Source organism: Xiphophorus hellerii, chromosome 19 (assembly GCF_003331165.1).
Source record: "Xiphophorus hellerii strain 12219 chromosome 19, Xiphophorus_hellerii-4.1, whole genome shotgun sequence".
NCBI classification, from domain to species: Eukaryota; Metazoa; Chordata; class Actinopteri; order Cyprinodontiformes; family Poeciliidae; genus Xiphophorus; species Xiphophorus hellerii.
This window is the reverse complement of record NC_045690.1, coordinates 10,678,875-10,696,268: the sequence shown is the minus strand read 5'-3', so window position 1 is coordinate 10,696,268 and position 17,394 is coordinate 10,678,875. Positions and strand designations below refer to the sequence as shown.

The 17,394-nt window shown below is 37.8% G+C and overlaps 1 protein-coding gene across 6 annotated transcripts in view; it reads right to left on the bottom strand.

The window, feature by feature from the left end:
* LOC116708777 (pleckstrin homology domain-containing family G member 3-like) overlaps nucleotides 1-17,394 on the bottom strand; it is a 41,121-nt gene that overhangs the window by 21,783 nt on the left and 1,944 nt on the right. For 4 of the 6 annotated variants that reach the window (XM_032546789.1, XM_032546790.1, XM_032546793.1 and 1 more), the window contains exons 1-2: nucleotides 16,845-16,982; nucleotides 12,882-12,943 (exon numbers count right to left, since the gene is read on the bottom strand). In XM_032546789.1, coding sequence (XP_032402680.1) covers nucleotides 12,882-12,943; nucleotides 16,845-16,954 — 172 coding nt within the window. In that variant the 5' untranslated portion in view covers nucleotides 16,955-16,982. Of the gene's footprint in view, nucleotides 1-12,881; nucleotides 12,944-16,844; nucleotides 16,983-17,394 lie in introns of those variants that run through there. The other 2 variants (XM_032546791.1, XM_032546792.1) reach the window with 1 other exon arrangement.

Here is a 17,394-nt window from a genome sequence, read left to right as displayed (position 1 = left end):
TGTAACATTTCGTACTCCAATAGTTTTTGGTCGTTTGTTAAATGACATTTTTAGGCGTGAAAGAAGGATGTTAACATGCATACTGGAGTACGAAATACTAAAGGACTAAAACATATGCCATGAGAATGTTTATTCAAGTTGGTGAAGGAACAAATTGACTCATAGCTGACTTCAGCAGATACCTGGAAGGCTGATTATGCTATTGTGTTTTATCCATTTGAACTTTCATCCAACATCTGTTATACTCTTACCTTGGATGTGGAAATGTTGGCAGCCATTTGAAAATCTGTGAGTTAAGATACAGATCTACATTTTCTAAGTTACTAATAGAGACGTCAATGTTGATGTTTACAGATGCAAACTGTGTTACTACTACAATTTTGTCTTTGTTTTAAATGTAGAGTGACTGCTTCCACTGTGGGAAGTAGTGAGCGCTAATATCAGGAAGGTTAGAGAATTATTTAATAAAATTTGTTCAAAATTAGGTGGCCCACAAATATCTGATCACTGCATCTTTTATGCTAATGTCCTTGAGCCTCAATAAAATGTTGCATTGCTCAAGCTGCATTCAGATACCCAAGATACTAACAAAATATCAAATATATGCCAGTTGTTTACATTGAAAACACTGATATTTCAGACTCTGCAAAAGACAGCCAAGACCTCTGCGTGTCTACTCCCAGGCTGAAACAAGGAGCTGTATTTTACAGTAAAAGAGCTGCCACAAATCATTACTGACATGAGCTAATTGCAACACTGTACAGTTGATGGAAAACTCAGTCATTTCCTCTTGTTCTCCAGACTACTGAAGGTTGAAGCTTGGATAAACAGAGCACGGGAAGTTGATGAGAGTTTAAAAAAAAGGGGGGGGAGTAAGGAGACAGAGTGTTGTTTATATGTTTTTATAGAACTATGTCTGAATTTAAGAGAAATTTAATCCATATTGTGTTTCACTGCCTTCCTGTCCAGATGGGGACTTTTCCTTAGAAGCATTTCCTAAATATGTGAAATAATACCAGTGTGAGAATGGAGCACTGAGCAGCCACTGAGCAGAGAGCTGCACTTCCTTAAAGGCCAAAAAGGCCAATACCATTCTACCAAGCTGAAGAAGTGGAGCTTTGTCTGTTCATTAAGGTTCAGTCTAATAAATAAAAATCTATGTAGCACAAACCATCATTAAGCTAATCAGTGAAATGCAGGTAATGCCTTGCAGATGTTTTTTTGTTTGTTTTTTTTACAATTTTACTTCACGTGATTGCTGACAAGTTCTCAGCATCAATGCAAACCTCATTTGTGCATCTTTGGGTCAACCAGCCACAACTGTCAAACAAACTTTATATTGTTGTGAAAAATGAAACCGGTTTGATATCTGGAGTTCCCCTGTGCATGGAAATTGAAATATTTTCTTTGTACTTAGCTTGAAAGACAGAAAGTGGCTACAGCATGAGATTTATCAACGTTTGACAGCAGTTTAATGTGTAGCTGGATGAAGAACCTTACATGAGAACACTAACTTTCTTTTTCTTCATGCAGATTCACACACTTCCACCCCTTGGCATCCCTAATCTTTTCCATGAGTCAGTCAGTATTGAGCTCATGTTGTTCACAGTGGAGCACTTTATCCGCAGTCCACACCAAAGCTTCCCAGCAGCAGAGTTCCCATGAACGACCTCTCTGGGAGAAACGGCTGAGTTGGCAAGCAGAAGTCGACCACTAGAGAAGGCCGTTAACGCTCTGTGACAAATCACATGACTCGTGGTGTAAAGGGAGTGTACCGACATGAATTAAAACAAAGCATCTGCTTCCATTGATGCGTTTGGTTTTGAGTCTGCCATGTGAATACTGCTTCCTCTTTCTATGGCTTCCTCCCACCCAATGTTCCTCTCTAATAAAGCTGCAAACACTGCCAGCAGTAAGAGTAAAAAGCAATAAGAGGAACAGAACATCCTAAGCTAAAGATGGTCTAAAGCCTGTATTTATACACTCACATACCATTGAAAAGAATAACTGCATCACTTTTGTATGACCAGAGTTACAATGCATGTTAAGCATTGCGGTAAAGGTGCAAACACACTCACGACATATCTAAAACCGAAGCACACTCTTGAATTAAGGACAAGGTTGACCTCTGCTGCGGCTTTGATTGACCACTTCAGATACAGGCTCCACAGGCAGAAATTATCTACAGCTGATACCACACAGACCGCATGTTTTGTGGTGGACCAAGTGCTGCCCATGTGAAAACAAGCTGTGCAAAGGAATGCAAATGACCTGGTTATCTTAGAAGAGCTGAATGCCTGGTTCTGTGCAAAGCAGTGAAAGGCGTTTCCAGCCTGCTTGTTGTTTTGAAAAAAAAAAAAGTAAAAAAGGTTTAGGTCATTTACAAAGCCCTCTCCATCCTCTGTGACTTCCTCTTTATCAGGATTTTTCTTTACACTATTAAACAATAAACAATAGAGGGGATAAACTATCTCCACACTGAAAAGTATCTGACTTTACTTGCTTGGTACAATTCACATGTGGAGACATTTATTACTAATTTATTACTCTGAAGGATCTGCACACAGAGTGGCAAAGAGCATTCCTGTTACTGTGCCATCTTGCTGCAAGATGTGAAGAGCAGGGTACAGTGTGGGTCCAACCAAAGCCCTGACATACTCAAAAATTACAATCATGTTGTATTTTTGCACAGCCTTTTATTTTGCTGATACTAATCTGAAAGACAATAACATATCTAACTGTGATTCTGTTCTCCAGTATCTTTGCTTTCTTTTGTTAGTTTGATTGTTTTTGGAGCCTTTTTGATATAAACAGACTTTGGAGCAACAAATTAACCAAATGTCATTTTGTTAAATGTTGAGATAAAAATAAAGCAATATTTTTTAAATTAATAAATATTTAATTGCAAATTACACTGACGTGAAAGTATCATTTTTAAGGCATGAATGGCAATCAATTTTTCTAAAAAAAAAAAAAAAAAACACAGCAGGAAAACCATTCATTCAAAATTGTATTTTCAGCTTAATTTTTTTCCCCATTTAAAAAGGACAGGATAGATGTAAAATATTGATAATTCTAGTATAAACACATCCAAATATGTGTCTTTAAATTTGCAGTATGTAACTTCTATAAAAAAAAAGTATTTTTTAAAAACTATTTGTTAAAACTGTCACTATGTCATGGCAGTATAACATGAGACAAATAATCTGTGAAAAAAAGTTTAGCTCCTCTGGTTTCTCCCAGTGCTACTATTTCTGATTTAAGAAATGCACTGCTCCTGGTCAAAACCCACACAGAGCTAGGAGGAAGGTTTTAGTGCTGTCAATCAAATATGTGTAAGCGCTACTAAATGCACTAATGGCGGAGAAACAACTTACCATTCCAGGTAAACGGTTTATCTGCCGTCATAGGTGGACAAACTAGCTTACGAATGGGGGAAGAGAGAAATGGGGGAACAGCATAGTGGCAGTTTCAACTAATAAGTAAAAAAAAATAAAGAAATTTTTTACAAAAGTTACATACTTTCAAGTATTTATGTGTAAATGTGTACAAAAATATCTACTTAAATATTTAAATGTACATATAGCGTATGTGTTAAGACCAATGTAAGATGCTGGATAGGTTGTGTAGTGGAGGACAAAAGGACGGTAGGACATAGTCACATAGGACACTCGCAACAGGACTGAATGGAGACAGAAGAGTCATGTTGCGAACCTCATATAGACAACAACCCAAGAGAGAAAGATCAGGGAGAAAAGGGGTAGTATTAAATAAATTTGTAATTCTTTTACAAAAAAAAAATTTGATTTTTACTTAAGCTTAATATTCAAGAAGGATGGGGGAGAGAGGATGGTAACTACCTCGTCATGCCACTGTATAACTGTTAGCCAAGTCAAGGCCAAAGGGTATAGCAGTTAGACAACATTCTACTGTAATGATCAACTTTTTTCAAACCTTAATAAGACCTTAAGCCATCAGTGATGAAAAACGAGCTATTTTTAGAAGGATGATAGTTAAAATTCCTGAAAAAAACCCTCCAATCTCTAATTGTAATTCTTGAAATTCCTCTTTGTTCACTGCCAGAGTATGTTTAAAATTTGCAGATAAAGGTATGTGAAGAATGGAGCACACACACACACACATGCCTATTTTGGACTTCTAGATCTCCATAGCAACATACTTGAATTCAATTCCTCTGCAGCTATAGAACTACTAAACAATCATGTCATTTTAAAATATTACTTATAACCTGAAATGCTTCTTTTTTTACTCCTGTCATCTACTGATGCTGAGATGAGCTTCACCAGGACAAAGCAGGTACAGAATGAGTCTTTTTTCCATAACTAAGAGTAAAAGGCTGAGTGACTAATCAGTCTAGACCTAGTAATGTTAGGTCTTCACTTATTTTCCTTTCAGACTGATCTTACCTTTCAGTTAACAGCACAGACAGTTCATACATATGTCTGACTCTAACATCATAGTCATATGCATACCAAGCAAAGTCTTATAGGGCAGACTGAGAGATGAATAGAAACATTGAAAGAAACACTCCAACACCTGGTCATTAAATTTTTTTTTTCTTCCCCAACAAGGTTGTTGTCACATGAACAGAATGGATGATCCCTATCTGAAGCTGTCGGTGAAACAAAGACAAAGAATTCTTTTATTTGAGAAATTCTTCAGCTTGACTAAAAGCTGACTTTGCATTCCTTGTTAATGACAGACACTCAGAGAAAAACAATAATATGTTTTTGCAACAGGCCCCAGAGACTCGATCTGGGATACATCAATGTGTCTCCAGTAACTTGTCTGCAGCTGAAGTTTAACACATCCCCTGACAACGCGATAAGCCACAGCTTGCAGCGCTGACGTTAACTGGTAGTTGCACAACACTGAGATGATATGTCTTGCTTTTTCTGATCGGATCATGCAAACCAGCCTCTATGCAGATGATCATGCAAAATACATGCATAAGGCAAACAAAATTTTGCTTTCTCTGGCATTGAAATTTGTGAAAGTCTTGTGCCTTACTTGATGGGATGCTTTAAGAACAACTTTTTTCAGCTGTAACATGTTTTTGACAGGGAGTAACTATCAAAACATGAATAAAAGTTATAAAATCTGCTTAACTTCATAGCATAATTCCTAGAAAACTGAAAAATTAAATGGATCAAAAACTGATAATCTTTAAGATGCATTAATATTACAGTACTGTGAAAAAAGTATTTGCCCCTTCACAGTTTTCTTCAGTTTTTTTTTTGCCATTTTTCAGATGATCAAGAATTTTTTTATGTCAGAGAAAAACAATAAGACTGAATAGAAAAGCAATTTTCTCATAATGACTTTATAAATTAAGAAACAAAGCGCTAGCTGAACCGACCTGGTCCAATATGAAAAAGTAATTGCACCCTAAATCTAATAACTGCTTGTACCAACCTTTGCGGCAACAACTGGTGCCAAGAGAAAATTTGTTCCTGTGTTCAAAAACAATTAAGAATTTATGTAATTCTGACACATTTAAGGGATTTCTAGCGTGAATGGCCTGTCTGAGGCATCCTGCAGCATCTCAATCAGATTTAAGTCTGGACTTTGACTAAGATACTCAAAAACCTTAATTTTGTTGTTTTAAAGTTATTCAGTGGTACGTCAGATCATTTCCCTGCTGCGTAACTCAAGTGCGCTTTAACTTAAGGTCACAAATTTATGGGCTGATCCTTTAGGATCTTTTGCTAAAGACCAGATTTTGTGGTTTTATTATCATGGGAAGTCATCCTGATCCTGAAGCTAAGCTTGGTCAGCTTCAGGGTTATTTTTGTCGGAATACTTTTCTTTTTCTTGAATTATTTTCTTTTTCTTGAAATGCTTTGGCAGTTTTACTCCAGCAGGGTGCACACCATCATAAATGTTTCACTTTTGTGTTATCAGTCTGCAGAATAACTTCCCAAAAATTTCCTGGGTCATCTAGATGTAAAATGAGAGGAGTCTTGGTGTCCATTCAGGTAAGCAGGGGTTTTGGTCCTATGAATGCAACCTTTTGTCTATTTCTAACTGTTGAATCATGAACAATTACATCGACCGAAGTAAGGTAGTAATGTTTCCTCCTGGATGATTTGTAATGCTTGCTTGGAGTAATTTTGGTAGGCTAACCTTTCTTAGGAAAGTTCACCACTGATTGTTTTTTGCATTTGTAAAAATTAATGTTTTTGTCTTTGCTGGAGTCCCAAAGCCTTAAAATGTCCATGTAATAATTTCTTTACTAACATTCTTTTGTCAATTTCTCAACAATCCTTAACTTCCTTCACATTGGGACATAAAATATTGCTTTTTTAGATTGCGTAGTCTACTTCATCTTGCCAGACGTGGTGGGTAACAGTACTGTCACATATTTCAATATATTATACATACATGTACATAAGGTTCGTTTTTTCCCTTTAAAATGAAATTATCATCTTCAACAATAAAATTTGTCATTGGTGATCTAACATTTAAGTGTGACAAAAAAAGAATTAACCCTATATTAAAAGCAACTTATTTGAGACATTTTACAGTTTTCAATATAACAATGTTTTCATACCTTATTTTGAAGGTGTTGAGATTTCCCAAGTGAAGTGAGCAAAGTGAAAGACCATGTTACAAAGGTTTCGAAATCACTTTTTTCACAAATTCAATTCTAATTCCCCAAACTTGAGTGACTCAGTTTTATATGACAGGATGAAAAGCGTGTCATCTCTCCATTGAAGGAAAAATTCTCCCACAGAGGCACACCTTCATGACTAGTTCATCTGAACTTAGCTGGAAGTTGAGCTGTTGCCTGGTTGCCTTAAATATTCTCTGTGCTGAGCTACACTGTGCTTTGTTTTCTAAGCAAATAAGATGCAGAAACAGGAACAACGCAGTCTGCATCTATGTTCAACATGCAAATGCTTATCTGAAAGCTAATAGGAAACTTTTGGCATTTGAAAATAAAAGCCTTATTCCAAGAAAACCCACATATTACATAACAGATACCAGCCTACAACAGATCTGTCACAAAATCCATCATTCTCCTTCATTTTTATTTTAAGAACTCAAAAACAAGCATTATTTTTTATGTAAGAAAGACAACACTGCGTGGATCCCAGTGGAAGAACATGTTCCTGCAAGTGAAACAGTCAACCTTTGCTCAGCCCTTTCTGCTTGATTCATAATGACTCATGTATCAAAAGATGATGAATCTGAACCTTTGGAGGATGAATCACAACTAAAGACACCTTGTGATATTTCCCTGAGACATCTGCTGCTACAAGACCGGTGACAGTCATCTTAGATTCTGATTTTTATTTATAAGTTTCCTGGTACTTTCAGGCAGCAAGATAAAACAATTATTTCCACAGGGCTCTATTTCTAAAAAGATTAGTTATGTATTTAGATAAAGAGAAAATTGGCCATCTTTATACTTTGTTTAATTTATGCAAGTGTATCTCAATAAACTCAAATATTACCAAAAGGTGAGTTTATTTCATTAATTAAATTCTAAAAGTGAATCTCTTGTTATTTACATTTCTAACACAGAGAACAATAGCTTTCAAGTGCTTATTTCTATTAATAATTATAGTTAATGAAGATTAAAATCCAGTTTCACAAAAGATTACATGATTACATGAGACCAATAATAATAATAATAATAAAAGTTAAAACAAATATGTTATGTTACGGATTGCTGATCTGACAGCTGCCCACCAGATTTTGGCACTCTGCTCCATGATAAATCACAAAAAGTCATTGCTAAAAAAGTTGTCTGCTCATACATTGTGGTTTACAAGCATAATAATATAAAACTGAGTGGAAGGAAAATTGTGACAGGGAATAAACACAAAAGCAGCAGTCATTCTGTGACATTCAGAGGTAACGACTGCAGCCAAAGTCAGGAGTTAAAGAGTCACTACACACAGATGTAGCTGCTCCTCCTGAGAAAGAGACTGTGGGCTAAAGTTTTCTTTTCAAATTAAAGTAAATTTTTCATTCTGTTATTCACAATCAAAGTCCCAGAGTCTGAAGAAGTGGAGATAATCTGATTCCAAAGTCAGGAGTAAAGTGTCCACAGTCAGTGGTGATTTGGGGAGCGAAAACATCTTCTGGTGTTGGTTCACTTAGTTTGATCAATTTAAAAATCTTCACAGCAATCTACCAGGAAAAGGTAGATTGTACTAAAAGCTTTACATTTTCCAGTTGGATTTGACATGTTCCTGTAATGTCAAAAGTACAAATATTTTTCTTTAATGACCATGGCTACTGTGCTAGATTGGCCAGATTAATTTTTCAACAATACTCAGACTTAATGAGATGCACCAGACAGAAAACAACTAATCATATAAACAAGTGTGTTAGGATTTCTTTAAGTGAAGTGTGTGACCTACTTGTCCTCTAGGGAATAAAGAGGGGAAAAGTTTTGGTCTATGTCTTAATAAAGCTTTTCCACTCCTCAAGATCCATTCACCACTTCCTTTTCAAAGACCCCTTCACAACTTCTGGAAATCTGTTCCTCCCCCAGAGACTGATGCAGGACGAAGAGCTGGTCTGAAGACCTTCAGGAACAACTCCTCCCTACCTGGCACTGATGAATAGCTTCCTGTCAGGGAGGTGTGAGGTGTAAGCATAAATGGTGCCTCCGCATATTAAGCCTTCAGTCTTCATGGACCATTATCCAACAGCATTGATCTAAACCCTGATGATCAGAAACTGAATCCAAAGGCCTGGATTGGTTTGTTATTCCTCAACGGAGAGGAAAGAACCCTGCTAACTTCAAGAGTTTTTGTCTTTAGGCTGTCTTTCATATGCACCAGATGGTTGATGTACAGCTGTGTTTGGCCTTACTATGGGCTTTTAATGCTCTGTTAATGATTAGCCCACTGGTCTGTAAATAAACCATTCGAGGACAACAGACGGTGAATGCACACACAGATACAAACTGAACCTGCATTCCTCGCCTACAGTCAAGGTCGAAATGTTCTGGGAACTTTCAGGGGAATTTTGCAGCTCAGAAGTGAAAGTAAATGTGTGTCTGTGAATTTATGCCATTTATTGAATGTAGTTTTTCTATTTAATTTTTTTTCTGGAAAAGCTATTAGAAATGATTTAAACAGGAAAAGGGATGAGATAAAAATGGCAGACTTCCCATTGTTCCAGTGGGCCAAAACTCCTAAAAAAGGTCAAATCTTATCCTATAAAACTCCTCCGTTCTTAACCTCTGCCTCTTAAAGGATCCAGCCGTGCCAGCTGACCTCAGAGCATAGGCATGTGATGATCCACTTTACAGACTCCTCCATCAACAATACCCCCCTGCCTTCATCCCCTCCAAAATCTCTTCAGGCACTCGCTTGCTGCAAGCCAGGCAGGATCTGCTGAAAACTCCCCTTTCCTTTGGACAATACACACTTCTGAGGCCTGAAGCCCACTGTAAACATTACCACCAATTTGTCAGTCTGCCCCCAATCAGCTGAACCATCAACAGCTCTCTGCTGAGTCCGCTGTGTGAAGTGCGAAGGCTCAGGGAGGAGTAGTTCTTTTACTTAACACATCACACCGTTTTATCAAATGTAGCGTTATACTGGGTGAGAAAGTGTTTTTTCTTGTGGTTTTCAGCTCTTTGTAAAATGTATAGTCCATAACAGCCAAACTAAAATCACTGTATCTTGCTCTAAAGCCTTTTAGGAAACAGAAAAGTCTAAAACGACTACATTATTATACAATAGCTTTCTACTTTTCTATAGTGTTTCACAAATAGGGTTGCTTACATGTGAAATTACTGTGCTGCAGAGGAAGTTCTTGGATAGGCTTCAGGGAGGTCTTTTAACAGCAAGAACCATAGTAGAGATAGTCTGTAACTAATGTGGGTAATCTGATGGAAGATCTCTATAAAAGGAAAGTTATCTTCGAAGGCTGTAAAATAATAAAATGCATTGTAATCAGATCTTTTGTTGGTAGTTTAAAGATCTAGGTCAGACAATAACATAAAATAAAGGGAACGTGATGGGTTATAAATTTAAGTTACGATAGCCATGTCACCATAAAAAGGAGTTAGAATGCATTCAGTTTTTCTTATGTTAATGAATAAAGTTCAATAATTTTGAATTATAACAGACCAATACAATGTGCGTAATTGTCAGATGTAAGCAAGATGATACATCTCAAAACTTGTGTTGTGTATTTCTAAATTGCCCCTTTTACTCTAATAATTCTAAATAAACCCAGTGAAAGCATCTGCCTCATTTGTCTAATCATTAAACTCGCTGTGTGTAATTTAATCTCAGTAGAAATACAGATGTATTGTTTCCGGTTTTAAAAGGTTGCTGGAGGAAATAAGTGAACAAACAGCATCATGAATACCAAAGAATGAAACAAACAGGTCAGGAATGATTAGATTGTAAAACTATATTTAACACTTTTTGTTAGACAGACCCATCATTTAAAAATAAAAAGAGAATGACACAACTGGAATCCCACCAAGAAAAACATCCCCAGGAGAGACCACTACAGATTGTTGATAGATTAATCATGCATCGCAGACATTTGGTCATTGCGGAGAAGCAACAAAAACCAAGGCTTTGTTGTCGGACTGGTTAATAGGAAAATAAACAGAGCTAAATACATGATGGTCCTTGAAGAAACGGGTGGAGGTAATAAGATGGAAAATGAAAAGATTCAATTGGTTTGTATACTTTTACTGATTTTAATCTTCCTTAACAGGATTTGCTGAATTATCAAGTGAGCTGCATGTGATCAACGCTACAGTCAATTAGACAGATGAAGAAAAGTTCCAGTTCACGAAGCCCCCTTAACAAGCTCACTCGAGAGACGCAGCCATCCCTGCCAACATCCATCTGTGTCCACAATCCTATGTCCACTGGTCTGGAAAAGCTGCTGTGAATGGAGATGATCCATCAGTCCCCCACCCCAGAACCCCTGTAAGGCTGTACGTTCTGCACAAGCAGCTACATTCCTGTTTGGGGTTAAGTAGGTCAGAGAGGAGACTTATCTTCGAGATTGATTTTTCATGCACCCTCAGGTTGGTTATTGCTTGGTAGAGCCATCATCATTCAACCAACAACCTTGTTTTATTTGTGGGATCTGAAGCTTGATGGTGATCATACTCAGACAAAGTGCTTTCTCATGAAATCGTTGCTGTCAACTACATCCAATCATCACCTCATCTAGAAAGCACATTACTAACAGCTTTGCCCCTTAATTACCCCCAATCCATCATTGAACAGAGATCAATTGGTCACATTTTAATATCAATAGGTTTTTAGAAAAGATTTAAGCCTCAAGTGAGCTCTGGAAAAGAATTGTATTTGGTGAAGCACAATCTTATGAGGAAATTGAGACAAAATTTGCATGAGGGTGGCACACGTCTTCTCTCGCCAAAATCCTCCTCTGGCTACAGCTGAACCAAAGGGACAGGCGTGGGGGGAACAAAAAGCTCCCATTGACGCACAGATATTCTTCAGCCAAAGTGGAAGTCCAGAGCCAAATGTGTGCAGCAGAGGAGGGGGAGATAGTGGGTTGAAGGACGGAGCAGGCAAACAGACACAGAGAGGTCCTGTGTCAAGAGAGAGGCTCTGCGGTTGAAATTATAAACTCTAAAATAATACGTAATCTGAGTGGCCCCCAGCATACAAGGTCAGCACCACTGGTTGGACAAACCAGCCTGACTGTCAGGGATCCTGACAAGTTTTGGGTCTATGTGCTCATGTTCTGGGGGCTACAGTTGTGTGAAAGAAGTTTGGCTGAGCTCCACACAGCCACACAAAGAGCCTCTCTGCCAGTCGGGAGTGTAGGAGGGGAGTTCATTGCTCTTTCAGTCTGCTCCTCAAAGTCTCTACATTTCCTCTGTTTTTCTGTTTCCATCATTTTTTCCCCTCTATGTGCTACAGAAGGCCTTTTAAATTAGCACACTGTCCTAAGGCAACCAGACACTGTAAAGCAGTCATTTGTCAAAAGTCTTTATCATAAAAATGGTTGATTTATGGAAAGCATACCCCTTAACTTTCTCACATTTTGTCAGACTGCCACCTAAAGCTTTAATAACTTTAAATTTTATCTGCAGTTCATGTGAAAACACAAAATAGTGCAAAAAATGAGGAAGAAGGAAAATGATGGAAGTTTTTAAAATGCTTCACAAAAAAGAAACAACCCCTCCGCCCCCCAAAATGTGTATTTGCTTTTTTTATTCTGATACACCCAAATGAAATCAACTGCAAACAGCTGCCTTCAGAAATCAACTAATTATTAAACTACACCTGTTTTGAGATTTTCCTATGTTTTATTGGCTCTAGAGGTCTTTGGTAGTGGTTAGACAGGAAAATGGGTTATGAATGAGAGAGAAGATATTTATGGTGCTTTTAAACACTGTGGCAACATGTACAGTAAATGAGGTTAAACACAAATGTTTAAGATTTAATGAGGTATAACTCACAAAAGGTTTTTTCATCCACCATTATCATCACTTTGTTTTCTGGATGAGACACCTCTATTGGATTTTGAGGACTGGGTTAGTAAAATAAGTCTCACTTTCACAGTAAGAATGTCAGTTTTTTCAATTACAAGTCTGCTGTAGCACCTTTCGAATGGATCTCTCAGGATGGTTATACTTGGAAAGCTTTGTATTTATTGAGGAGTGACAAAGAACTATTAACTACAACTATAACACTGTTATTAGATGTGCAAAGCTGGTAGAAACATACAGAAAAAATTACTTACAGCTGTAACCACAGTAAAAGGTGGTTCTGTCACATAAACTCCCAATAAAATACATTGACTTCTGTGGTTATAACATGACAAAATGTACTACTTTGGTAAGGCGTGTATGTGTGTCATAACAGAGAATACTCTTCTGATCTTACCTTCCCCCATTTGGCCCTGGTGGCGAGTAGAATGGGAGCCCTCTGGCATGGCACGCAGGCCTCTGAGTTGACAATAGAAAACACAAATATTCAGACATGATCCAGACACTTCCAGCCAAGATGTACATAGCAACAATGTTTATCATCGTCACCCTGCTGGCCTATAAACAACATCATTATTTTGTCAAAGTTTTCTTCTTCTCTCCAGACTGTACACAGTGAACTGTGATCTTATACAAGAGGGAAATTCTTCCCATTCCACTGCTCGCTACTCAAACTTGTGTAATGCATAGTGTAGCTCTGCGGTAGAGGTAAAGGAAATGCTGATTTGAGCTGAATCTAATCAGTGTGGAAAGATCAAGAGAGTTTTTTGGCAAAGAAATATAATATCACTTAGTGATTACAGATCAAATGGAAGCATGTTACTTACTGTTAAAGACTAAACTGATTAACATTATCCCTTCAGCTTGCTTTGATTAAATTCATATCAAATCAAAACCTGTCCCAGTCATCTAGGATTACGGGTTCACATCAAGGATTCTCTGATGTCTTATGCCAGACTGTAGCTTTCTCAAGCCTAAGCTGTATCCCTCTGGACTCAATGTGTTGCCACTTTCACACAACTTCACTTCTCAGCAAATTAACACATTGCATGAGAATTGTCCCTTTGCAGATCCGGGTGAGCCCCAGGGCCTTTTTAGATGCCACATTCTTTGGCCAGATAGATCTGAGGAGAGCAGGAATTCTTCAGGGATTAGGATGGGCATTGTTCCCGCTACATCTGCTGGCCACTGTGCCGAGCTGACAGCAAGGCCAGCTGAGACCAGCCGGGCCAGGCGAAACCCGCTGCCCGGAGGTTCACCAATTAAGATGTGCAGGAATGCAGGGATATAAGTCACAGAGCTGGATGTGGACATTAGGATCACTGCTTCAGTAAAAGGCCCCTCCAGCTGCAGCTCGGACTAATGTAGAGCTTGTAAAATCTACCCACTGAAACTATTATTATTTGTTACACAAGAGATCCAAATAAAACCTACAGTGTGTTATGCATTGCACACACTGTGAGACAATACCATATTTTTCTACATATGTTTTAGTTTACTTATCTATAATTGCCATAACTGTACAATATTTTGACTCAAAATAATTTGAATTTTGCTTTCCATTCATTAATGTTTCATTGACGTGTGACCCCAACATTTATGCCCTGATTCAAAAGTCTTTTGTGGCATTTTGGTTTTTCAGGGAACCAATACATGACAAAGAGGGATTTGAGGTTTTATCGTACCATGTTGTAATTGAAAATTTAAAGCAAATGTATGAGACCATATAAACACATTTATTTAAAACAGCTTCCCACATCTAGTTTTAAAGCAGTGCTAGTTTCCACACCTTGACTGTCCTTGTTTTTTTGTTTGTTTTTTTTGTTGTTTTTTTTTGCCAGTGGAGTGATTTCCAAAGAGCCAGATTCGTCTTGATAGCATGTAAAAACTTTACACTCTTCTTTCAGGCAGCTCAGCATTAATGCCCACCAACACTTCAGGGAGAGGTAGCACTGCGTTGCACTGTGTTCCAACATCCTAAAAAAATACTCTAAAGCACATTTTTTTCTAACCTCTCATTAAGAGGACTTTAAAACGTAGAATAAGTATGATGTACATTTTTAAAGTTTTTAGGTTGTAGATTTTGAAAACCTCAGTATGGCTTTCTTCACATGTAGCTTTAGAGTCTAAAGCTTCTGACCAGGCTCAATTACTTTTTAAGAACTAGGTTAGTTTGTGAAAAATGGAGGAGAACCACTGAAAGTTTGGCTTTCAACTTATCTCGGTGAACAGTGAGCTAATAAAATCCTTAATAATCCCTCCCACACCAACCCCTTAACTCGCCCAGCCTAATTTTCAGACCAAAACTATGCTAATCTGTCTTTGGTCAAGGACTGACTAGACTGGGAATAATGGGCTCAAACCTAGAAACACGCAGACGTTTGGGTGTCCAAATGCTCTTCCAGTCTTATCAAAGACTCTATCGAGTGATTATAATCAGGGACATTGTAAACTTTTAAATTGCCTTACAAGGAAACAAGTACAACTTTCAGAAAAAAGTTTAAATCTTTGGATACTACTTGGCCATTTTTAATGCTTGGTTTTCCGAAGGAGGGCGTAGGACCAAAAGTTTCAATCCTAAAGAAAACACTAAATACAGCCATACATTCATGCCAGGCTCACCACCTGTGTCTGAACTAAATACAATTTCACACAAATGGAGAGCATTTGGTTCCCACAGCTGACGACTGCATTACCACAGCATGAACCTCCCCGCATGGGAATTTTCAACTTGCCCCCTAATTAGATACAGATGCCACAAAACAAGTCTGATGGTTATGAACAACAGGATGGGCAAAGGATCGTTTCTTCAGATGAGATGATAAACTTTCTTGTTCTTCTGCTCCAAAGTCTTTACACAGATTTGAGTGTTGAGGACCAAATTGCACCTTTTATCCAAAATAAACAAATGATTGAGGGAGATAGATGTAAGCTCATATATGTCCCTTAAGGAAATCAAGCAGAAACAGAGTTTCTCAAGCAACATATACAAGTAAAGCATTTCTCTTGAGCAAAGATCTTCAATTTGACATATGATAGTAAAGAGTCCTTTGGATCTTGATGACTATCTGGAGATGTTACCTCAGCTAATGTAGGTTATAGCAGAAGTAAAAGCAGCAGCCTTGTCTACAGAGGAAATCACTTCTCCTCATTCTTCAGATAAATCACCTTCAGGAAGGTACACAGAGGGCATAGACAATAATAAAGGATGTAACCAAAACCGGGTGAAGGCTCTAGTTGAGCGCTCTGCAACAGCATTCAGGCTTTATGCATCTTTCAACAGTTGTTACAATGTTTACAAATAAATACCTGACAGGTATTTCAGGCATTAGCCCACCAACGTCAGTACTTTCTGCCATTATTTTTTGCAAAATAGCTCACGCTCAATCAAATGTGATGGGCAAGTCTAAACATCAGTTTTCAAGTTTTACCCCAACGCTAAATATGATGCATTGTAAATTTTAACTATATTAATGAAAATAAATCTGAAATTTCTCTCTCATTGAAATTATGATGCATCTCACTCTGTCTGTGAAATTAAAGCATGTTGATTAGGAGTCTCTATTGATTAGAGATTTCCATTTAAATCTCAATTTACAAAGAAATGTGTATAACAAATTCTCAATTGTTTTTACAACTCAAATGTACAAACTAATCAAAAGCAAAAAGAGCCTAAATATTGCTCCTCTGTCACAGCATGAGATCTACCACATGGGACATTGGAAGGATGACATAAATACTCTGGAGCGTCTTGAGGCAGTCACACACTGTGGCTTGAATTTCTCTTAAAAACACCATTGGTCAGGACAGATATTTAGGTCAATGACAAATAAAACCGAACCTGGACTTGGGGCTTTTCAGAGTCAAAGAGTGATGGAGTTTTTTTTAATAAATCAGAACTGGTGGGGTGTTTATCTTGCATGACCTCTTCGTTACCCCATTTGAAAGCTTTTCTGTGAGTGCCCTCTTTTCCCACATTACTCCTGCAGTTTGTTCTCTGACATGCAGCCTTTAAGAGACCAACAGCTTTTCATTCTCTAGAGAAAACAATACGCCCTGAAGGCCACTCTTCAACTCAAATAAATCCACCGACTAGACAAAAGACCCTAGTCCAACCTTCACACAGACACACAGCCCATAACAAACCTCTTATTTTCATCCACTGCATTTCTAAATATGCCAGGAAGATGTGATTCAGCCAAATGAACAGCCAGGGGGCATGCAGCCCATATGGCACACCTACATTTCAGCTCCCCAAATAACCTTTAATGGGAGAATAATGGTTTCCCACTGCTGTGAACAAGGAAAAATAGCACTTTCCTCTTCTCTTACAAAAATATCCAATAAAAAACACAAATACCTGGCATGTGAGGTTAGAAAATTCCATCTGTGTGAGCAAGTCGCAACTGAAGATTTCAAACTCCTTAAAATTATGAGCAGTAGAGATCCAGAAGGCAAGAGATCCTCCATTAATGCCCTGCACAGTTTGGACAGGGGAGAGGGCAGGACTGCTGTGTAAAATTAGACAACATGTCTTCAAATAGTACTGGAGTGTACCAGTTTAAAGGTACATCACACCACATTTGAAGGCACTAAGCTATTTTGTAACTGTCTAAAACAAAGCTAGACTTTCAAGGTTTCAGGGATGTAAAATGACACATAGCTCCTGTATGCCTTATTTCAGATAAACATTGGAAGGTTGCGTTTAAAGCTACTTTCTAGACTTTTCTGTTAAATCAATGAAACTCACTTCAGATACATATTATTACCTGTGCAACAAATTGCCATTATTAATTTACTTGTTTTGATATTTTGTTGTAAATCATTATTCAACCAGGATAAAAATCTACTTACATGCCTCTGGTTACATCACATTAGGCAAAAAGCCACTCAGACTTCCCTTGAATATG